The 25,004-nt window shown below is 39.1% G+C and overlaps 1 protein-coding gene across 1 annotated transcript in view; it reads right to left on the bottom strand.

Moving 5' to 3' along the window:
• LOC141148420 (RNA exonuclease 1 homolog) overlaps positions 1 to 25,004 on the bottom strand; it is a 196,085-nt gene that overhangs the window by 22,616 nt on the left and 148,465 nt on the right. Inside the window, exons 9-15 of the mRNA XM_073635918.1 lie at positions 14,536 to 14,685; positions 14,092 to 14,205; positions 13,940 to 14,013; positions 9,199 to 9,309; positions 7,360 to 7,475; positions 1,288 to 1,426; positions 819 to 939 (exon numbers count right to left, since the gene is read on the bottom strand). Coding sequence (XP_073492019.1) covers positions 819 to 939; positions 1,288 to 1,426; positions 7,360 to 7,475; positions 9,199 to 9,309; positions 13,940 to 14,013; positions 14,092 to 14,205; positions 14,536 to 14,685 — 825 coding nt within the window. The remainder of the gene's footprint in view (positions 1 to 818; positions 940 to 1,287; positions 1,427 to 7,359; positions 7,476 to 9,198; positions 9,310 to 13,939; positions 14,014 to 14,091; positions 14,206 to 14,535; positions 14,686 to 25,004) is intronic.

Raw genomic sequence — 25,004 nt, 5'->3', positions numbered from 1 at the left:
AGCTACCTACAAGTTGTCAGGCCAGATACTGGGGACCCCATTGTGAATCACCTGCCGTTTGACAATACGGTTCTGTTTCAAACATCGCTTTGTGTAAAAGACAATTTCTTTAGACTAAGTCTTTATACACAGTAAGGCAACTTGCTGACTTGACAAGAGCCACAGCAAATTCAACTCCTCAAGATAAACTATATTGACTTCAAGGTTTTTTCCCTTTGGATCATAAAGCATGTTTTCTAGAATTTGTAAAGTGAGAAAGGAATTATGGAATCACAAGCCTTCTCACTCTGTAAAGGCCCATTTACTAATGGGTAAAGTAAAAACTATTTGTCGAAGAAGTGGCTGGGAGATTTTAGCTAGAGAGCTAGCCTAATTAACCAAGGAAAACAGGTACATATCCAAACCCAAAGTGGTACTAGAACAAGTTGCTGTGACAGCATGAATACGGTTTCATTTATCATAAGGGTAAGGGAGGAGTAGTTTTTTTAATTTAAAATTGGATATCTATAAAATCTCTATAAACAATTGGGAGTACTTGAAAACCAATTTCTCTTTATCATGTATATGACAATCTGTACAGACCGTTGATGTATAGTGGCACATACAAAATATTGTGGAAAACCACAATGGAAAATTGAAAATACTGGTCACTGCCAAAGACTAGCTTAATTCAGCTTTGTATTTTTACAGTCTTCCATCTATTAGGAAAAGGTCCATTTATCCCCCCCCCCCCATCCCATTTAATACTTCTTTAAAATGTCACACCTTCAAATTTCTAATCCACTCAGAATTCTCTGGTGCTTTAAAGAGTTTCTTACCATTATCCTGGATGATTCGTCTGAGGTAGTCCGCAATTAAATATCTCAGTGCTCTTTTATGAGGTAAACCTAGTCTGTGTGGAAACACTATTGAAGTATCAACAACCATATCATGAATGAGCTAAAGGAAGACAAAACAAACAAGAAAAAATGTTAAATGGCAATGATCAAATTCTAAAGATGCCAACACCATAACTCACAAACTTTTAGAGTAAAGACAGATGTTCTAATATACTAGTAATTTTTTCCAGGAATCCTTCATGACACCCTTTACTAAAGAATATATCCTCCAACCAAATGGGACAGGAAGCTGCATTTAAAAGGCCCTTCATTACCATATACTCTTACCTTCACCTAGGGGCATGCCATGCATTGCACAGAATAAAGGTTGTTTTCACAAGTAAAACAGATTTCAACTACCGTATATTACATTTAAATCCTACACAAGAGTTTGCTTAGCGCAACTTACCTTAAGTGCAATTAAATCATTTTCCAAACTATGTCCAATTAGAATTGTATCAGCACTGAATAAGTTAAGCATGATGGCCTGTACATCTCTAATGGATGTTGTGATATTCCTCAGACTTTCCTCTGTGATACCAGATAACCTATGAAGAGATGGAGATTTACATACTAAATTACACATTTTTTTCAACAGATAATTTGGGTCTTTAACATTTGCTGTATTGCTACAACTCTGAATGATTTTCAATAATCATTCACAGCGTTTCCTTGCAGGAACCAAGGTATTTACACATGCTCGCCTAACTAACGAATATATTTGCAGCACCTTAGATTTAACTCTAGTAATATCAAGTCACTTATCACTTGCAGACATCTACCATATGTTCACATGCAGAGTTCTAACAAATACATAGTGGCAGTGCCCATTTGATTTTAAGTTTTGTGCCTGGAAAATTAACAAGCCAATTACAACAGCAGAACTGCTATTATAGACTGCAAAAGAGAATTTTCCCCCAATATAGAAAAACATTCCACTACATTCATGTTTTCAGTAACTACATAGTGTAGCTGGTTGTGTCAAGATTTCCAATGTGTACAAGTCAACTGAAGTGATTAGCATACAGAGTAGACATAGTTCGGGGAAAAAAAAAAAAATAGAAGAAGATTGCCTGCATGGGCAGAGAGAACCACCAAGTTAGAAACGGGAGGGAAAGAGTCCCAATCCATTTTTATACCCTTACTCCTGGTAAGACCAAGTCAAGCAAATGTGGATTATCTATTGCATAAAGCAGACGCATACACTTATGTTTACATTTTTGTAATGTAAAACAGAAACCACTTTACGAGTCCTGATTTCAGGACTAACTTACAGGGCCTTTCTCAAATTTCAAAATAAAACATCCAGAAATGAAAGGCCATTATAAACTTTACCATGGAATCAAGTATTCAATCTTACAGCCTTCCCTTTAGGTTAGCCATGGCGGTCAGAGTACATGAACAGATTTCTTTGTAGTTCAGCAAGTAGGTAGCTCAAACTTTACCACTATATTTTAAAATGGCCTTCAAAAGATAGAAAGGAAATATTTCCGGGTTTCAGAGATATTTTAGACTAAAGGATTTTTAATGCCACACCTGCTTTATTGACTATAATCCTCAATAATAGCTATGCTGCCAATCCTTTTTCAAAAACATAAGAGTGGAGTTTACCAATTTTCTATGGTCCTACTTACCATCCAGGCAGCCTAATAGACCCAAACATCCCTACTATTAAAAGGGAGGTCTGGGCATGCCAGATTTGTGGAGAATTGTAGACTGGTGTCAACATACTTCATTCAAGGTTTTGAAATGGAAAGTGCTGACATCCCCCCTACACAAATTCTCCAGGCTTTTCTCATATGTCCCTCTTTAATGCTGGTTACTAGGATGTATGCTCACCAACTTCACATTTTTTACAACAAAAAATTTCCCAACAGCCTTCCTTTACCTGTATTGGTTCATTACAAATTCTTTTTTACTCTGGAGAAGGGATCGTTCCATTGTTTGAGACTAGAAAAGGGAAGAGCTTTTTATATTTCCACTTCCAATCCACGAATGACAAAAAAAATAAAAAAAAAACTCCAATACTGAATAAAACCCCAGATTTTTGGAAATCTGTTTACTTATTCCATTTATTTCCCACCATGTCCTCACGCTTTCCCCAACAATATTGCATAGGAGATACTGTATGGAAGATTGAGTGGTTGTCACACAAATAAACCTATTCAAGTTTCTGTAATAAAAGATACAAATTGGTCCATAAGGTAAAAAAGAATTTAATGCATAATAATGTGCTTCACATGGCATCTACATTTTTCAAAAAATCTCCATTACCAGACCAATGCTGGCAACGCAACCAACAAAAAAGAACAAAAAAAAAAACAAAACAAAAAAAAAAAACATTTATTCAGCAGCAAAAGTCACTAATATAATTGCCTCCCATGATTGTGCACTGGATTGCAAGAGTAAATGTTATTGTGGCCATGGAAGATCTGACTCCACCCCTTAAAGGGGATATCTGAAAGGTTTTATTGAATTAATGTTGACTTCATCAGCATTCTGATCTATACGATGAAATTCTACCCTCCACAAGTAACATACCAAAAAAAAAAAAAAAACGCCTAATTGCCAGATTCCCTATTCAAACCAACCTTAATCAAAAGGGAAATTTCTGCTCAAATCCTAGGTTTTTATATTTCTACTAATCCTCCAAATCCCCCCCTACAACCCTTGCTGTCCGTCTCTCCCTAGGGAGATGGGCAAGGTTCTCAAGTCTTATGCCCCGTACACACGGTCGGACTTTGTTCAGACATTCCGACAACAAAATCCTAGGATTTTTTTCCGACGGATGTTGGCTCAAACTTGTCTTGCATACACAGTCACACAAAGTTGTCAGAAAATCCGATCGTTCTAAACGCGGTGACGTAAAACACGTACGTCGGGACTATAAACGGGGCAGTGGCCAATAGCTTTCATCTCTTTATTTATTCTGAGCATGCGTGGCACTTTGTCCGTCGGATTTGTGTACACACGATCGGAATTTCCGACAAAGGATTTTGTTGTCGGAAAATTTTATATCTTGCTCTCAAACTTTGTGTTGGAAAATCCGATGGAAAATGTGTGATGGAGCCTACACACGGTCGGAATGTCCGACAACAAGGTCCTATCACACATTTTCCGTCGGAAAATCCGACCGCTTGTACGGGGCATAAGACTGTAAAATCTTCAGAAAAGGTGCTTCCTTTACAATGTTGCACATCATGTAAAATGTAACTGCATCGACAGGAGGACTTTGTGTTCATGTTTTGCATTTTATTGTGTAGAAACAGTAGAACTGAATACACCCCCCACCCCATGGCAAGTTACATTTTTAACATCGGTTAGCACAATAGTTTATAGCAGTACATGTATAATTTTTACTTTAAAGCGTTATTAAACCCAAAACTAAAGATGTAATATAGTGCAGCTTACCATAGATGGCTGCATTAGTTTTCTTTTAGGCTTTTTCCACCTCTGTTTTCACCTGGTGATCTGGCCAGTACCATTTCCTGCATTAGGGAATGAGGTGAAGCTCTGCTGGCTTCCATCATCCAATCATGTGCAAGTTAGTTTTTTCTTCTTGCATGCGATTGGGTATTTTATGCAATGTAAAATATCACAAAAAACTTTAAGCCCTGGGAAAACTCCTTTCCAAAGTACAAATTCACTAGAATGCATCAAGGTGAAAAACCTTGAGATTTTACAACTCCTTTAATGTATTGCTGGAAGACAAATCTTTCCCAGCCCGTGTTTTTATGGTGTCTGTGTGAAGGTTTTTAGAATACTATGCATGCAAGGTTTGGTTAAACCTGGTATGATTTCCCAAAAGTTTAACTTTAGTCTTAAAAAATGTCCTAATTAATTTCAGAGTCTTGCAGGTCATGTGAATTTGAAAGATATGTGAATTTTAGTTAACAGTGCTTTCCTTTGACACTTTCTCAAAGCAGGGTCTGGTGAAGCACAGGGGATAACATCTATAGTATCCACTGAGACTTGTATTTCCCTCAAAGTTGTCATAGGTCTCTTGGTGGCTTCAGTCTCCTCCTTGAACAGTGACTCAGGGCATAGCATGTTCTTGTCAGATTTACAACTGTGCCACATTCTATTTTTGGTAATTTGGTAATTTTCTTTTGCCTTTTTAATTCTTTAGAGTATGATCACCTTTTCAAAAGAGTTGCTTGGAGTGTTCCTTTATCTTTATTGTACAGGTTGTGTCACAATACTAACTTTTCAGAAGTTAAACCTCCTGGATACACGAAGTTGGACCTTCCAGATACACGTTATCACATGAAACCCCCTTAACTACACAGGTGATCTCCGATTATTTCTATTTTGGAAAATAGTTCCCTGCACCGATAATTTAAGGGTGTTAAAGGGATGTATATTAATGCAGTTATTTTGTTTTTTCTCTTTTGTAAATTATTTAATAGATCATTTTCAAAGACCTGAAAGTCTGTTGATCAGCGTAAAAACAAAATGAAATCCGTGATTTATTGTTCCGAAGAAAATAAAAAATACAATTGTACCAAACCTTTCCTTGCGGTAACAAAATTTGAGTGCAGTTCACTTTAAACTTCTGCCACGTCAGTGTTGAAATGCTTACCGTTGTGGTTGACTATGACAGTCTACTTGAATTATCCAAACTACACTATTCATAATACAAAAAACCCTTCCAGTGTCACCATCTAAGGCAGTGGTATCCAACCATATTTGTAGTGGAGGTCTGTACCGCCATCAACTTTTTACTGTAAATTTCCAATTTAAAGATATCAATGATAACAGGTGATCGCGATACATTGTGCTCAAGGGCTTCTCCACTCACCTGGGTACTGTTGCTGTATTCCCCCACTTCCCAGCCTGTACAGAAGTAATGTGCTGTCAAAGACATGGGTTTTTTTGAGATGTGGTGTTCAACTGAGTAGTAGAGTCAGACCCTTCATTAGTGTTGGTAGCAGCAATAAACCCTCTTCACTGATGTCTTTGTAAGCAATAACCCCCCTTCCTTCATTGGTGTCAGGGGTATAAATAATATCACCCAACCTCTTTATTGGTGGCAGTAAGCCCTTGCCCTTTATTGGTGTTAAGTGGCAGTAAACCCCCTGCCTCTTCAATGGTGTTTTGTGTCAGTAACTGGCTCTACCCCTCCTTCATTGGAGTTCAGTGGTACTGTGCTCCCATGCTGCTTTCTACTACCTTCGTCAAGCCAGAACTATATTTTCACTGTCAGACAGGAAAATACGCCACCCAGCAGGTACTGCTGGGTGCTGGACTGCAGATAACAGGCCAACACTCAAAATCCTGCTGCCAGTCTACATCCTGGCTGTTGTACTCACAAAAGGCACAAAAGACAGATGCACAAGTCACCAGTTGGATAGGAGTTTAGACAATTTTGCAAACAAGACCCCAAAACACACTGAAAGGGTCTTCCAAGGTAAACCAAACTATAACCTGACATTCTATCACAGGGATAGGCAGGCACTGGAACACAAGCAAAATATCATATTTACAGACTTAGTAGATCAATCTTTTCCAAATGTTTATAGGCCTAGCTGTGTGGGTATAACTGTATTAAATAACACCTTTACAGCTTTACAAAGTAATTTCTCCTTTTATGAAAATACAGCTCCGTGTTAACTTGCTGTGCTTCTGTGACACTTTCTAAACTAGTTACATTTTTATCACAATACATTGCAGTCTACGGACTGATCTCAAAATGATCACCTGCAGTTCAGTGCTATAGCAACAGCCTCCACATGAGCCAATTTAGATGCAACAAACAGGGTTATGAAGTTTAAATGTCATTAGTTATGTGGGTTATGAAGTGCCTCACAATACTTCAGTGTAAACAATGTTTTTAGTAAGGCTTTGGAAACGTGCCTTGGAGTATAAACTAAGTGAACACTATTATACCAGATAATCTATTGCAATACTGTCACCCGTACAAGGCTGGAGAATGTTACAGGGGGGTGGACACAAGGTATCAACCAGCACAAGGAGAGCAGCAGGGACCAGTCTTTGGGGATTAAAGAACAGAACTAGAAAAAATACAAAGGACACATGGGGGTGTGTTTTCTAAAAAATGTGCATATCCGTTTGCCCAGTGCAGTACACGTACATTTGCCTTCATGAAAAAGTAATTTGGCCATTTCCTGTTCTGAACAAATGTTTTTTTATGGATAAAAACTGAAAATTACTGTGTTTGGCCACTAGATAGGGCCAATTATAAATAGGAATTTCCTATAATAAACACCATTTAGTGGTTAGATGCAATATTTTCCATTTTTAAATCAATGAACAACATTTGCTCATCACGGGAAAAAGCTTAAAGGGTAGCTTTTACCTTCTTTATATACCGAGTTAATAATCTCCCATTTGGCCCTTTTTATATACAGAAGATAGCCTATATGATTGATCACAAGGTACACTAACCCATCACTGTAGAAATTATGCATTAAAAAAAAAAAAAAAAAAAAAAAAAAAAAAAATTTAAAGCTATACATACCTGGTATTATAATCTATGATTTCATTGCCCGGCTTCACAAAAGTATCATAAACCACCTGTAAGCTGTGACTGACCACTGTGACTCTTGTAAGTTCCAGACCATGTGTGGTGTAGCACTAAATGCATAAAGTAGTTTTAAGTGTTAAATAAAAAAACAAAATCACTGTAGGCCCTTTTAGACAGGATATTAAAGTAGTTCCAAAGCTTATATATTTTTTTTCTAAAATAAAACGTTACACCTACCTGCTCTGTGCAATGGATTGCACAGAGCGACCCCAAACCTCCATTTCTGGAATCCCCCATTAGCGCTCTATGCTCCTCCTCTTCTCAGTGAGCCACCATAGGAAGCCACTTCATATGGAGGCGCACTTGCAGGCTTGCTGCCAAGTCAGGCTCTGTGTGTCTACAGACACGGTATGGCTTGGGACTGCATCCTCTTCACGGGATTTTATTGACAGCAGCAGAAGCCAATGGCTCCCACCGTTCTCACAGAGTCCTGTTAGAAGAGAAAGAGCAGCGCAGCTGCACTCAGGCACAGCGCTGGAGCAAGACTGGGCTCAGGTATTTGTTGATGCAGGGGTGATACAAATACTGGGACATTTTTACCTTCATGCAAGGATTGCATCAGGGTTAAAAAAAAAAAAAAAAAAAAAAATGTCCTGACTTTAGAACCAACCACTTTAAGGGCCGGTTCACACCATAAAATGCGCTCCAGATGCTTTCTTGCATGCGCGTTTTTGATGCGTTCCAGCGCATTTTTCCCTCATTTTTTTCCTTAACCCTAAATAAGAACATGGGTGTTCCAGTGCGTTAGTTGCGTTCCCGTGAGTTTTTTATGCTTTTTACAACGTTGCAGTACAGTCCAGGAAAAATGCAGCATGTTCTACTTTTTTTCTGGCACTGGAACTGCAGGCACTGGTGTGAACTTTGCCATTGAAAACCATATAACCTACTTTCTATGTGTTTTTGATGCAGAAAAAAAAAAAAAAAAAAAAAAAAAAAAAAAAAAGCACTGGACTGCATGTGGTGTGAACTGGCCCTAAAAGGAACCTATGCAGAAACAATATGCTGCCTGTTAATGCAGAAGGATACATCATGGTCATAATTTGAAAATATTATGACACACAGGCCTACTATATTGACACATTTCTTCTATGAATCTGTGATTCTAAAGCTAAGAATTTTTTTTTTTTTTTAGAAAACACACCACACATTATACTTACCCGCTCTGTGTGTTCCAACCAGTCACAAACCTCTACAAGCATACAGAATGAACTCTCATTACCTTCCATCCTTCATTGGCAGCCCACATGTTCAGGTTAGTGACAGTAACAATAGTATTAGAATAAAATCCCCCAAGTCTGGAAGAGTGGCATAACATTATCCTCACAGATGCTTTAGCCCTCGTTCACTTTGAATACAGCTTTGAAATCGTGCAACTTCATCTGAAATCGTACAAATTTCAAAGCCACATTAGAGTGCGACTTGGAAGACATCTGTTCAGCTTCATGCACCGATGTCTATGCAAGTTGCACCCGAAATCCTCAAAAGTAGTGCAGGAACTACTTTTTCAAAATGATGCAACATCACAAAGTCGCTGTTGCAGCGATTTGAACAGTGCCATTACCAATAGGGTGCAACAAGTCGCTCCGGTGTGAATTGGGGCTTAGGGCTTTGTGGGAAAAATGCCAATGGGAACTTCCACTATTGAATTCTTAAGACAAGTCATTACACTATTCCATTCATCAGTGCCCAATATCAGTTTTTGATGGTAGTAACTTTTAGTAGAGGTAAAACATTGCTCTTTTGCCTATTTTTAAGTACCAGCAAAATCATTACCATTTCGCAGTCCACAGAAAATATTCCAGGATTTTCATCAGAATGCTGGAGCTTTGGGAAAGTCCCTATAAATCCATCAAGATTTTCCTTATGACCCTCATGAACATGGAGCTGAAAGTAAACAAAAATAACCTAAAAATTCAACATACCCGCATTAAACCACTTGCCCTCCAGAAGACCAGGCCCTTTGCTTTTTGGCACTGTGTTACTTTAACCACTTCAATCCTGGGCACTTTTACCTCCTTCAAGCCAGTTTTCAGCTTTAAGTGCTGTCACACTTTGAATGACAATTGCGCGGTCAAGCTACACAGTACCCAAACAAGATTTTTTAGCATTTTGTTCACACAACTAGAGATTTTTGGTGTTATTTATTCACCACTATGTTTTTGCTAACGAAAAAAAAAATAAAACAGAAAATTCCGAAAAACAAAAAAAACACAAACAAAAACAAAAACACACATTTTTCTTGGTTATAAACTTTTGCAAATAATTGTTCTTTATGGATTTAGGGCAAAATCTATTCTGCTACATTTCTTTGGTGAAAATAACACAAATCAGTGTATATTATTTAGTCTGTAGGAAAGTTAAAGGCCACAAACTATAGTGTATATCTGAAAACTGATATATCCTGATGTACGGACGGGCCCATCTCAGTTGAGGCCCAAAAATGTCGGGACAGTACAGAAATCCCCCAAATGACCACTTTTTGGAAAGTAGACAATCCAAGGTATGTAGCAAGAGGCATGGTGAGTTTAACCACTTAAGGACCAGAAGGATTTACCTCCTTAATGACCAGGCAATTTTTTGCGATACGGCACTGTGTCGTTATATTGACTTGCGCAAAAGTTAGGGTTTACAAAATAGGGGGCAGATTTATGGCATTTTTAGTGGGACTGCGACATTGCGGCGGAAAGATTGGACACATTTTTGGGACCAGTGACTTGTTTACAGTGATCAGTGCTATAAAAATGCTCCGATTGCTGTATAAATGACACTGGCAGGGAAGAGGTTAACACTAGTGGTGATGTGTTCCCTGGGAGGTGTTTAACTGTGGGGGAGTGTACTGACTGGAGGAGGAGAGAAATCGCCATTACTGATCACTAGGAACAGACTATCTCTCTACTCCCCTGTAAAAATGGGAATCTGTTTACATTGACAGATCCCCATTCTGGCTCTGTGAAGCGATCGCGGCCGCCGGTCACCCGCATCGGCTCCTGCACCATACCTCTGGCGCATGGCCATCGTATCTATTGCACAGACATACAGCAATGGCTATTCGTGCAATAGAGCCAACCTGCCGCAGTATGGTGGCTGGACGGCAAGTGGGTTAAGTTGCAATTTGTTATTTTTTGGAAAAATACATAAAAAAAAAAAAAAAAAAAAAAAAGTCACTAGTGTGGTACAGCATCATAACTGGTGTGGCGGTAATCAGGGACACGAACTGGTGACAGTATGAAAAAAAAAAAAATTTTTTGTACGATTTTTTTTTAAAACACTGTAGTAACATTGTACTACTCTGGGGAAGTGGTCAGTATTTTTTTTATTTTATTTTTTATATACACGATTTTTTATAGCAGTGAATTTAATGGCTAGTAAGCATTTTAATGAATGAAATGGATTGCGTATTTTGTTGCGATTAGCGTGAGGTATTCACATGGTACAGATGGGCTGGCCCTGTCTGTACCATGTGATCACATTGACCAATTACAACTAGCAACACAATAGTACACAATGGATGGCATGAAAGGATGCCATCCATTGTTTGCAACTGTCATTTGACCTGCTGTGATTGGGCAAATTGTATTGGCAGCGAGTGGGTACACTGGTTATTGGCTGTGTGATAGACGCAGCCAGTGACGGGTCACACCACAGCGTGGTACAACCTGGGAGGATGTCCTAGGACAGTGATGGCGAACCTTGGCACGCCAGAGGTTTTGGAACTACATTTGCCATGATGCTCATGCACTCTGCAGGGTAGATGAGCATCATGGGAAATGTAGTTCCAAAACATCTGGGGTGCCAAGGTTCGCCATCACTGTCCTAGGACGTTAACCCGGATCGAAGAAAGGCCCGTCCGGGCATCATTTTGTTATAGGCCAGGTGGGAACTGGTTAACTGACAACTGCACGGTTATGCAACGCTGTACTCAAACAAAATGTATATCATTTTTCCCACAAAAATGGCTTTTTGGTGGTATTTGATCGCCACTGGGTTTATTTTTTGCACTATAAAAAAAATAAAAAAAACCTGAAAATTTTGAAAAACAAAATTTTTACTTTCTGCTATAAAAAACAATTTTTAATAATAAAGAAAAAATAATTGTCAAATTTAGGCCAATATATATTCTGGAAAAAACAAAACAAAAAAAAACAAAAAAAAAAAAACAAAAACAACAAACACCCAATAAGCGTATATTGATTGGTTTATCTACAAACTATGATGGAGAGATATCCATCTACCTATAATAAAGATATACATTAAATATTTTATCATTAAATATATACATTAAATAATAATTAAATGTTATATTCGGTGCTACGGTGGTAAAAAAAAGTGGCTGCTGCCTACCCCAAAAATCCCAAAGTGGGATAAGGTGAAAAGGGCAGAGCTTGGTAGTGCCATTACATCACGTCAGGTTTCGGAGATCCTAGTTTGTGGAATGCACAAATGTACTGACCCCGCAGCACCATTGGGAGTGCATTTTTAGACTAACTGTTTTTATACAGATTGATTTAAGTTATATGGACATTTTGCACTTTATTATAGTTTCCATGACATATTATGCATTTCCCTTTTAACTGATCTAAATTTCACTAGCCATCCATTGTTGTAGATGTAGTACAATTGATATTGTACACTTTATAGTATTTTGCACTAAGAATTGTGTTTTGAAATTTAACCGCTCTGGACCAGCCACCGCAGTTATACTGCGGCAGGTTGGCTCTGTACGTCGGCTCTTTAAGACACCTCCGAAGCGTGTTCCCAGAGCTGATGCGAGTGAAACACACAAATCCTGGTTCTCTCAGGGGAGAGGAGACAGATTGTGTGTTCATACTAAGTATGAACACCGATCTCTCTTCCTAGTCAGTCCCATCCCCCCTACAGTTAGAACACACAGTCAGGGAACACAGTTAACCCCTTGATCGCCCCTAGTGTTAACCCCTTACCTGCCAGTGTCATTTATACAGTAATCAGTGCATTTTTATAGCAAAAAGTGTCCGATTTGTCTGCTGCAATATCGCAGTCCTGATATAGATAGATAGATAGATAGATAGATAGATAGATAGATAGATAGATAGATAGATAGATAGATAGATAGATAGAAGATCACAGCCATTACTAGTGAAATAAAACAAAAATGCCATAAATCTATTCCCTATTTTGCAGACTCTATAACTTTTGCGCAGACCCACCAATTTACACTTATTGCGGGTTTTTTTACCAAAAATATGTAGACAAATACATAGCCTAAACTGAGGAAAATTTTTTTTTCTTTTTTTTTTTTTTTTACATTGGGATATTTATTATAGCAAAAAGTAAAAGAGAGAGATATAGATATATAGATATATTTCTTTTTTAAATTGTCGCTTTTTTGTTTATAGCGCAAAAAATAAAAACCGCAGAGGTGATCAAATACCACCAAAAGAAAGCTATATTTGTGGTGGGAAAAAAAAAGGACAAATTTTGTCTGGGTACAACGTCGCACGAACGTGTAATTGTGAGTTAAAGCGACGCAGTGCTGTATCGCAAAAAATGGCCTCGTCATTGAGCAGCCAAATCTTCCGGGGCTGAAGTGGTTAAAGAGACAGTATACATTATTCAATATCTTTACTTTTCAACATTACATACCACATCTAGGCAGCGCCATTTTATATCCCCTTTTTTTCTTCATTTTTTTACCTTATGGTATATATACACTGGAATTTGTAATCAATTTTTTTATACCAGTAAGAACAGTGAACTAATTATATTATTAGGACTGATAGTCTGACACTTTGTGGAGCCAGTGACAGTAATATTTATCAGTGCTAAAAATATGGCTGGGAAGGGGTTAAACATTTAGGGCGATCAAAGGGTTAAAATGTGTGCCTAACCAGTGTTTGTGCGTTTACTGTAAGGTGCTTTTACTAGGGGATGTGTTGGTTTCAACACAGGGAAACACAAATCACCACATCCCCACTGACAGGACAGGGCTTTACATTGTTCACATATGCAGAACTCTGTCCGGTCTTCCTCCTTGCTGATCAGCGAGTGCCGGCAGTCATCCACTGTCTGGTAGCCGCTGACCGGCTTGTGTGGTGTCTAATCATAATCACAGCACAGCTGGCACTTGCCCTCTACCCAGAAATTATGCAGAATCATGTACAGTACATATACACGACTGTGCAGAGCGGCCGCCCTGTAGCAGTAAATCTACATAGGCCGGTCAAGTGTTTAATACCAATATAAAAATATAAGGTAATGTTTTAGTATATGAAATTATACTTTCATTTACAAGATAAGCTTTCTGATAAATATCTTCACAACCAAAAATGCAGTTTTACACTGTATCTGTGAATAGCATAACTTCCAACTATAATACACAATCCAAACTTATCCAGGATATCACTCCATTCCATCCTGTTCACCTTGTACACATTTGGACAGGGCTCCAACTGTATTAAATAGCCCATATACACAAAGTATGTGGACCCAATCTCTTCCTTTGCAATTTTTACAGTTGACATATTGCTTATCCAACCTTTGCAATTTGGCATCCTGGGGCTCCTACTGCTGCTTCACAACAACTGTAGCGCGTTTCCATTCCACCTGGGACTAAAAAGAAAATGCATGAGTAGATTTCTGTAGCTTAGGAGCAAAACGAATTTATTACAATATGTAAAGTGTACTTACCTCTGTGTTTACGAACTCTACCAGAGTGATATGTGCATTCTTCTTTACGTACATGCTTTCCTTGCAATGTCACTGCATAGATTTCTCCACAGCGACAGCAAACTCTTCTCAGAGCTAATAAAGCATTAGAATTAAGACTAGAAACTTTTTTTTACCGCCCTATTTTATACTCCTTTATTAAAATAATATAATATAATATAATATAATATAATATAATATAATATCTCTCAGATTTAACACATCTACATTGTACCCCTGCTTCCTGACCAGGAGCAACCCTTCTCATCTAACAAAAAATACCAGATTCCTTCTTGTAATACTGACAGAGTGATGTCAGTACTTTAAGTCACTGACCTGGACCGAGTATGCAGTCCATCATTTAATCACTAGGGACTAAGTGGTATATATATAAAAAAAAAAAAAATTATGTGCGCAGTTACATACCATCATTGTTTATATTTTTCCCTCCAGCATTCTGTAATAAAGCACTGCCAGGCTTCTCAGGGTTTGGTCGGGGATATCCATTTTCTATCAACTGATCCTCAGACAAGAGGTATTCTTTAAGGAAGTTGTAAAGAGCGTGCCCTGTCAATTCTGTAAAGAAATCATGTCAACATACGGTAATTAAAAACCTAACGCATGCTATCTTTTACATCTGCGGTTTTAGGACCACCTATTCATAATGCAAAGCCAGAACCTGGACCGATTCAGCGATCTGAAGCAGACGAAAATCATTTAAAATCAAGCCACAGCCGAAAATGGCAGGATAAAAATGAAGAAAAAGAAATACCAGCTTTTGCTGAAATACTCAAGGTGTATATGTGGAAAAGTGCAGCGCTAATTCTGTAAAATAAAAATAAACTTTTAGAAAAAAGCTATATTGGTGACTAAATAGCAGAAAAACAATAGCTCAAAACCAATACATTTCTTTACACCTTATGTGAAATACACAGAATATCGCTGTATAAATTTAAGAGTCCACATCACTCACAAATGTGGAGAGCAATCCACATCATTGACAAGTGTGGAAAGCAATCATAAAAAAATATTAAAGTCCAAAAGTAAAATGATGAAAAGTATAATCCGTAAAACTCCAAACAGGAAAGTGTAACCACCGATGTGACCCTTTAAATATTGAAGGATAGCCAGAAACACCGCCACCGTTTATTCGAAGGAGGCTTACCAGAGAATGTTGACTTGAGAAGGCTTACACCGCCCAAGTCACACAGGCTTGTTAGTCGGTAACCTGATAGATGCAACTAGTCCTGGATCCGAGACAATTAATCCACATCAACGGGCCGAAACATCAGATTGTAGAAGGTGTAAATCAGACTTTCACTTAGAGGGCAGAGGTTCGGTACCGCATAGCATATATAAAATAAAAGAAGCTTAAACGTATCAAAGTGGGTCGCACACCCACTTGTCGATGTGGATTGCTCTCCACACTTGAGTGATGTGGACTCTTAAATTTATACAGCAATATTCTCTGTATTTCACATACAGTGTAAAGAAATGTATTGTTTTTGAATTATTGTTTTTCTGCTATTTAGTCACCAATATAGCTTTTTTTTCTAAAAGTTTATTTTACAGAATTAGCGCTGCACTTTTCCACATATACACATTGCTTATTTGTCTACAGCTGTGCTGGCTGCTATTTTTGTATTTTTTCACAGCGCAGTATACATTTTTTACTTTGCTGAAATACTCACCTTCAAATATTTCTTCCATTTGTATGGTGAGCTGTATTGGATTTCCCCCAGACATATTGTTTGGTGTTGAAGCCAAAATATTTCAATTTCATTCTCATCTGACCACCTTAAACGCACCTTGAAAATTATCAGGTCACATGGAAAAGGCTGTTCTGGTCAGATGAGACTAAAATGCAATTCTTTGGCCACCAAACGATATGTCTGTCAGAAATCCAATACAGCTCACCATCCATATAGCATCATTCCTACAGTGAAGCACGGAGGTGGTAATATCTTGTTATGGGGGTGTTTCTCTGCAGCAGGGACTGGAGCACTTGTCAGGATAGAAGAAATATGGTTGGGGCAAAATATCAAATGCTTGAAGAAAAGGTGCTGCCCTCTGCCAGAAAATCGTCAATGGGAAGGTGGTTTACCTTCCAACATGACAATGACCCAAAGCACACATTAAAAAATGACCACGCAGTGGTTGGAGAAAAAAAAAAAAAAAAAAAAAAAAAAAAAAAGGGTGAATGTCCTAAAAAGGAGTTGTAAACCCTTGTTTATTTTATTTATTTTTTTTTAAACGTCAGTTCGTTTTGCACAGAGTGGCCCCGGTCCTCTTCTGGGGTCCCTCAGTGGCGCTGGTGGCTCCTCCCCACATCAAGTGTCCACGTTAGAGAAGGCTCTCCTAAGGTGGACACCCATGCGGGCGTGCTCCTGAGCCTCACCCCCCCCCCCCCAGTGCTGCATAATTGGATTTGATTGACAGCAGCGGGAGCCCATAGCTGCGCTGCTATCAATCTATCCAATCAGGACATGAGACACCAGCTAGCTGGAGTGCTCGTTCCCGGCCGGAAGATGACAGCGTTCAGGTAAGTAAAACGGGGGGGGGGGGGCTGCAGCACTACAGAAGGTTTTTCACCTTAATGCATAGAATGCATTACTGTGAAAAAACATTAGGGTTTACAACCCCTTTAAAGCAGAGCCCAGATTTAAACCACATTAAAAATCTGTGGAATGAGTTGAAGACTGCAGTCTACAAACGGTCGCCTTCAAATTTAACTGAACTTGAGCAGTCCCGCAAGAGTGTGCAAGTATTGCAAAAGTCTACATGTGCAAAGTTAGTAGAGACATATCCTAACAGACTAAAGGCTGCAGTTAAAGTAAAAGGTGGTTCAGCAAAATACTGACATAAGTGGGGTGATCCTTTGACCAACTCCACGATTCTGTTTTTGAATTTTTACATTTTTTTTCTGACATGTTGGTGTTATATCTTTCACTTGAATGTCCTAAGTTGCACTGAGTAACTACAGCTAGATAAAACAAAAACGGTGTCTTCATTTCAGGCTGCAACGCAACAAAATGTGATCATATTAAAAAGGGGGAGATTCTTTTCTATACCCACTGTATATATCCACACTCTTTACATAGGTGCATTGTACCTCCGAAACAGGTTTCTGCCCCTAACCCCCCCCCCCCCCCCCCCCCATCTTTTACAAGCACGTAGGGGGTTCCACGATACCCAGTGCATTAAGCAGGATTGGCAGCTTCTCTGACAGCTGTCAGAATCAGGTCTCTGTCTTGCCGGCTAGAGTTTTATGTACTGCTGACATGCACTGACAGCTCTGCAGTAGTTTTTCTACAATCTATGATGGATGTCAAGATTTTAACATGTAAATGTACTGTTTTATTGTTGAATAATTGTATCCCACGCTGCTATCTTTTTGTTGTATTAACTCAATACAGGTTAAGCTTTTATATTTAGTGTATGTATCTGCTAATGATGATTTTAGTGTATCTTTAGCGAAAATATTGTTTTGATAAACATTTAAGTATTGCGGGGGGGGGGGGGGTCTTTTACAAACTCTGAAAGCTGTAAGGGAAAAATTGTCTGGTGACGCGCGTTTAGAAGTGGAGCACAGGGCCCGGCAGCAAAAAGGTTAATCTGTGGTATCAGCCTGCAACATAACAAGTTGAACAAAAAAAAGTGAAGGGGGTCCGAAAGGTTTATGAATAAAATATTACATTCATAAATACAGTGGATATAAAAAAAAAAAAAAAAAAAAAAAAATTTACAAAGAAATCACTTCAGAACTTTTTTCACCTTTAATGTGACCTATAACCCCTTCCCGCCGACCGACCGAACGCATATATGCGTACTCGGCTTTCCGGGGTTATACCGGGATGATGCCCGCAGCTGCAGGCATCATCCCGGTACCGTTGTTTTCAGCGGGCGATCGGCTACCCGAGTATAACAACCGATGCGGCTAAAAGCCGCTCGGTTGTTATACCGGAGGAGCGGGAGGGGACATCCCCCCCCTCCCGCCGCCTCCCGCCGCTGTTACCGGGCCTCCCGTGCGATCGGGAGGCCCGGTGTCCGTTCCGCTGCCTTCGGCGGCTGGGGGCGGACTGGGACGAAGCTGCGAGTGGCTTCGTTCCAGCCTTCTTCTTGTAAATGCGGAAGCGACGTCATGACGTCACTTCCCGTTTACTCGGCTGCCAATGGCGCCAAATTTAAAAAAGTACACAGTATTCAGAATCGCCGTTTTCGGCGATCTGAATACTTTGAAGTGTAAAGGAGGGATGGGGGGTCTTTTAGACCCCCCATCCCTCCATAAAGAGTACCTGTCACCACATATTACTGTCACAAGGGATGTTTACATTGCTTGTGACAGCAATAAAAGTAAAAAAAAAAAAAAAAAAAAAAAAAAAAATTTTAAAACACAATTTATAAAGTACAAAAATAAATAAAATAAAAAAAAAAAAAAAAAATTTTTAAAGTGCCCCTGTCCCCGCGAGCTCGCGCAGCGAAGAAAACGCATACGGAAGTCGCGCCCGCATATGTAAACGGTGTTCAAACCACACATGTGAGGTATCGCCACGATCGTCAGAGCGAGAGCAATAATTCTAGCCCTAGACCTCCTCTGTAGCTCAAACCTGGTAACCGTAAAAAAATTTTAAAGCGTCGCCTATGGAAATTCAAAGGTACCGTAGTTCGTCGCCATTCCACGAGTGCGTGCAATTATAAAGGGTGACATGTTTGGTATCTATTTACTCGGCGTAACATCATCTTTCACATTATACAAAAAAATTGGGGTAACTTTACTGTTTGGATTTTTTAAAATTCATGAAAGTGTCACTTTTCCAAAAATTTGCGTTTAAAACACTGCTGCATAAATACCGTGTGATAAAAAATATTGCAACAATCGTCATTTTATTCTCTAGATTCTCTGCTAAAAAAATATATATAATGTTTGGGGGTTCTAAGTAATTTTCTAGCAAAAAATACGGATTTTAACTTGTAAACACCAAATTTCAAAAATAGGCTTAGTCATGAAAGGGATAAACTGTAGAACCAAATTGAAAAACAAACTGAAATCGTTTGGGGGTGGGAAGTTAGAATACTAAAATGCGGTTGCATAAGTGTGCAACCCTCTTATAATTGGGGATGCAGCCGTGTTCAGAATTAAGGAATCGCATTCAAATTCATGCTAAATCGGAGTCAGTACACACCTGCCATCATTTAAAGAGGAAGTAAACTCAGCACCTCAAATGCTCCTCAAAAAAACCAGTCTGCTACAGATTCCCATAACATTCTGTATTACTCTTTGCCCCTTCAGATGTTTGATATCGTTTTCCCAGGTGGTTGTAAAATCATGCTTCCTTATAGCAGCCAGCACCATCTCAGCTACTGTCTTCCGAGGCTGCAGTGTAGATTACTTCCGCCCTTCCCGTTCTTCTCTGCTGTTATCTCGCACATGCTCTGTTATGTTGCAGCCAAGCCTCATTTTCACTCGAGATTGCTATAGCAACCATCTCCTGCTTATCGAGGCACGGACAAGTGGGCAAATATTTCAGCACTTGATAACTGTGTAGGGCTTTTTTAATCCTGTAAAATGCAATTGATTATATAATCAGACTAATCTTCTTGCTCTGGGATGCTTTGTAATGTGCTGATGTTTACACCCCCCCGTGACATTGCTAGTCACATGGGGTGTTTCAGGAACTGAATGACACTAATCTTGTGAGATCTCTGAACAGTGCCGCAGAGAGAAGATGCACATTTATGAATGGACTGACGGCACAATGAGCGCGCCCATTAATGAGGGGGAATATGCGCATGCGGCACTGATGTCATGAAAATTAACCTGACAGATTACAAGCAAACTGAGCAGGTTAGGATCAATCCATAAAGAGCAATGTGTACAGTGCTTATTGATTACATCTGGGAAAACTTCTCAAGGAGGGTTTACAACCACTTTAAAGTGCCTCTGATTAACCCCAAATAAAGTTCAGCTGTTCTAGTAGGTCTTTCCTGACATTTTTAGTTGCATCCTACAGCAAAAGCCATGGTCCACAGAGAGCTTCCAAAGCATCAGAGGGATCTCATTGTTAAAAGGCATCAGTCAGGAGAAGGGTACAAAAGAATTTCCAAGGCATTAACTATACCATGGAACACAATGAAGACAGTCATCAAGTGGAGAAAATATGGCACAACAGTGACATTACCAATGTCTGGACGTCCCTCCAAAATCAATGAGGACAAAAAGAAAGATGAGGCCTATATCAACATTAAAGGAGCTGCAGGAATATCTGGCAAGTACTGGCTGTGTGATACATGTGATAATCTCCTGTATTCTTCATATGTCTGCCCTAGGGGGTAGAGCGGCAAGACGAAAGCCTTTTCTTATGAGGAAAAACACCCAAGCCTGGCTACACTTTGCAAAAACACATCTGAAGTCTCCCAAAAGTATGTGGGAAAATGGGTTAAGGCACAAATTTCAACCTTGGTTTCATCAGACCAGAATACCAAAAGATATATGTTTGGCACAAAAACACTGCACAGCACCAAAAGAAGACCATACCCACCGTGAAGCATTGTGGTGGCAGCATCATGCTTTGAGGCTTTTTTTCTTCAGCTGGAAGAGGGGCCTTAGTCAAGGTAGAGAGAATTATGAACCGTTCCAAATACCAGTCAATATTGGCATTAAACCTTCAGGCTTCTGCTAGAAAGCTGAACATGAAGAGGAACATCTTTCAGCATGACAACGACCCAAAGCATACATCCAAAAGCAACAAAAAAGAATGGCTTCACCAGAAGATTAAAGCTTTGGAATGGCCCAGCCAGAGCCTACACTTTAATCCGATTGAAAATCTGTGGGGTGATCTGAAGAGGGCTGTGAACAGGAGATGCCCTCAGACAGATTTGGAGTGTTTTTGCAAAGAAGAGTGGGCAAATATTGCCAAGTCAAGAATGGCACATATTGAAAGACTCATACCCAAAAAAGACTAAGTGCTGTAATAAAATCAAAAAAAGTGCTTCAACAAAGTATTCGTTTAACCACTTCAATACAGGGCATTTTCACCCCTTTCCTGCCCAAGCCAATTTTCAGCACTGTAACAATTTGAATGCCAATTGCGTGGTCATGCAACACTGTACCAAAATTTGTATTTTTTTTTAGGAATATTTTTTACTTTTGCTATAAATAAATATCCCAATAAAAAAAAAACAAACAAAAAAACCCACTTGCCTCAGTTTAGGCTGATATGTATTCTTCTAAATTTTTAACCAAAAATAATCGCAAGATTTATGGCATTTTTATTATTAATTTTTTTTTACTAGTAATGGCGGTGATCTGCGATTTTTATCGTGACCGACATTGTGGCGGACAGATCGAACACTTGACACTATTTTGGGACCAGTGACACTTATACAGTGATCAGTGCTACAAATATGCACTGATTACTGTATAAATGCCACAGGCAGGGAAGGAGTTAACACTAGGGGGCGATCAAGGGGTTAAATGTGTTACCTAGGGAGTGATTCTAACTGTGGGGGGGGGAACTTAGTAGGGGAGGAGACCGATTGGCGTTCATATATACTAGGAACACACAATTTGTCCTCTCCCCTGACAGGACGTGGATCTGTGCCTTTACACACACAGATCCATGTTCCTGTTCTGTCACCAGAAGTCACGGGTGCCCGGCAGACATTGCAGCCGCCGGGTACACGCATCGGCTCCCGAGTGCTCCAGCGGCATGCACGTGCCCCCTATACCGCCGGGAAGCAGAGGACGTCATATGACGCCCACCCAGGATGGGAGATCCCACCTGCAGACGTCATATGTCTATGGGCAGTAGGGAAGTGGTTAAGGGTGTTCACATTCATGTTATTTTAGGTTTAATTTTTACTTCCCTCCACCTTAAAGATTTCAGTTTGTATTTCAGTTGTACAGGTTATAGGTCACATTAAAAAAAGGTGGAAAAAGTTCTGAAATGATTTATCTTTATCTAGTTTTTTTTTTTACATCACAGAAACCTGACATTTTTAAACAGGAGTGTGTAGACATACATACTTGAAAAAGTTCATACCCCTTGAAATTTTCCACATTGTCATGTTTCAACCAAAAACAAAATGTATTTTATTGGGATGTTATGTGATAGACCAAGACAACATGGCACATAAGTGTGACGTGGAAGGAAAATGATAGTTACATTTTTTTACAAAAAAATTTGAAAAGTTGTTGTGCATTTGTATTCAGCCCCCCTGAGTCAATACTTTATATAACCACATTTCGCTGCAATTACAGCTGCAGTCTTTTTGGGGATGTCTCTACCAGATTTGCACATCTAGAGAGTGACATTTTTGCCCATTCTTCTTTGCAAAATGGCTTAAGCTCTGTCAGATTGGATGGAGAGCATCTGTGAACAGCAATTCAAGTCTTGCCACAGATTCTCAATGGGATTTAGTTCTGAACTTTGACTGGGCCATTCTAACACCTGAATATGCTTTGATCAAAAACAATCTATTGTAGCTCTGGCTCTACGTTTAGGATTGTTGTCCTGCTGGAAGGTGAATCTTTGCCCCAAGTCTTTTGCAGACGCCAACAGGTTTTCTTCTAAGATTGCCCTGTATTTGGCTCCATTCATCTTCCCATAAAGTGACCAGTCTGATGTGTTTCTTGGCCTTCATGATGCTGTTTATTCACCAAGGTTCTCTAACAAACCTCTGAGGACTTCACAGGACAGCTTTGTTTATATCAAGATTAAATTACACACAGGTAGACTATTTACTAATTAGGCGACTTCTGAAGGCAATTGGTTCCACTAGATTTCAGTTAGGGGTATAAGAGTAAAGGGGCTGAATACAAATGCATGCCACACTTTTCAGATATTTGTAAAAAATAAAGAAAAAAAAAGTATACATTTTCCTTCCACTTCACAATTACGTGCCACTTTGTGTTGGTCCATCACAAAATCCCAATAAAATACATTTACGTTTTTGGTTGTAACATGACAAAAATGAATGTGGAAAATTTCAAGGGATATGAATACTTTTTCAAGGCAATGTATGTATGTATGTATGTATGTATGTATGTATGTATGTATGTATGTATGTATGTATGTATGTATGTATGTATATATATATATATATATATATATATATATATATATATATATATATATATATATATATATATATATATATATATATATATTCCATTGCATATGCCTGTATGTTGTGGTCGTTCAGGTGCTTATCTAATAGTTTTTTGAAATTATCAATGCTCCCCGCTGAAACCACTGCATGTGGAAGAGAATTACACATCCTGGCCGCTCTTACAGTAAAGAACCCTCTACGCAGTTTAACGTTAAACCGCTTTTCTTCTAATTTTAGTGAATGGCCATATGTCTTGTAAAATTCCCTTTTGCAGAAAAGCTTTATCCCCATTGTTGGGTCACCAGTATGGTATTTGTACATTGAAATCATATCCCCTCTCAAGCGTCTCCTCTCAAGTTCTCCCTAGAGAGTAGATTGCATTCATATTTTTGCCACCCAAATGCATTATTTTACATTTTTCTAAACCTCATTTGCCATGTACTTGCCCACCCCATTAGTTTGTTCAGATCTTGCGAGGTTTTCACATCCTGCAGAGAAATGATTACCCTGCTAAGCTTAGTAGTGCCTGCAAATACCGAGATTGAGCCGTTTATCTCATCCTCCAGATCGTTTATGAATAAATTACATCGGATTGGTCCCAGGACAGAGCCCTGTGGGACCCCACTTTCCACCCCAGACCGTTCCGAGTACTCTCCATTTATCACTACCCTCTGAACTTGTCCCTGTAGCCAGTTTTCAATCCTAGTAGTCACCCTATGGTCCATGCCCACGGACCTTACTTTGTACAGTAAATTTTTATGGGGTAACTATCAAATGCTTTTGCAAAATCCAGATACACCACGTCTACGGGTCTTCCTTTATCTAGATGGCAGCTCACCTCATTAGAAGGTTAATAGGTTGGTTTGGCAAGAATCCACTTCATGAATCCACGCCGATTACTGCCAACATTACCGCATGGCATTACTAAAATCTTGTATATGGTCCTTTATCACCTCCAAGAGCTTGCATACAATTGATGTTAGGCTAACTGGTCTTATTCCCAGGGATGCATCTTGCCCCTTTTTTAAATACTAGTGCTACCTTGGCTTGTCTCCAATCAGCAGCTCTCATTCCAGTCAGTAGACTATTGGTAAAAATTAGGAACAATGGTCTGGCAATTACTTGACTGAGTTCCTTAATGACCCTCCATCTGGTCTCGGTGACTTAATATTATGTTTTTCAAGGCGGTTTCTAATTTTGTCCTTTGTTAGCCATGAGGGTGCTTCCTGTGACATGTCATGAGAATAAACATTGCAGTTTTGGTTACTGAAGCCCCCCCCCCCCCGCCCCAATTCCCTCGTGCAGACCGAGGAGAATAAATGTAATACTCTGGGGCAATGCCCTTTCTCATGTCTGAATAAACTTATATTTGAAAAAAAGAATAAATTTAAAACCTTCGCCATCTCTCCATCCTTAGTAACCAGATTCCCTTCATCATCCTGGGACCAATATGATCTGACCTCCCTTTCTTACTATTTATGTACTTAAAGAATTTCTTGGGATTTTTTTTTTTTTTACTTTCCTCCGCTATCTGCCTTTCATGTTCTTAGCCGGCCTGATTTCACCCTTACATTTGTTGCACTCTTTGTAATGTAGGAATGCTGATGATCCCTCAGCCTTGTATTTCTTGAAGGCCTTCTTCGCTTTTATATGCATTTTTACGTTGGAGTTAAGCCACCCAGGACTTATTAGCTCTTTTAAATGTATTTCCCATCGAGATGCACTGGCTAATGCCCCTATTTAATATGCTCTTAAAAGCATACCCATTTTACCTCTGTTTTTTT

This window comes from Aquarana catesbeiana, linkage group LG01 (assembly GCF_042186555.1).
Source record: "Aquarana catesbeiana isolate 2022-GZ linkage group LG01, ASM4218655v1, whole genome shotgun sequence".
Classification (NCBI taxonomy): Eukaryota; Metazoa; Chordata; class Amphibia; order Anura; family Ranidae; genus Aquarana; species Aquarana catesbeiana.
The sequence above is the reverse complement of the archived record's forward strand: the minus strand, read 5'-3'. Positions and strand labels throughout refer to the sequence as shown.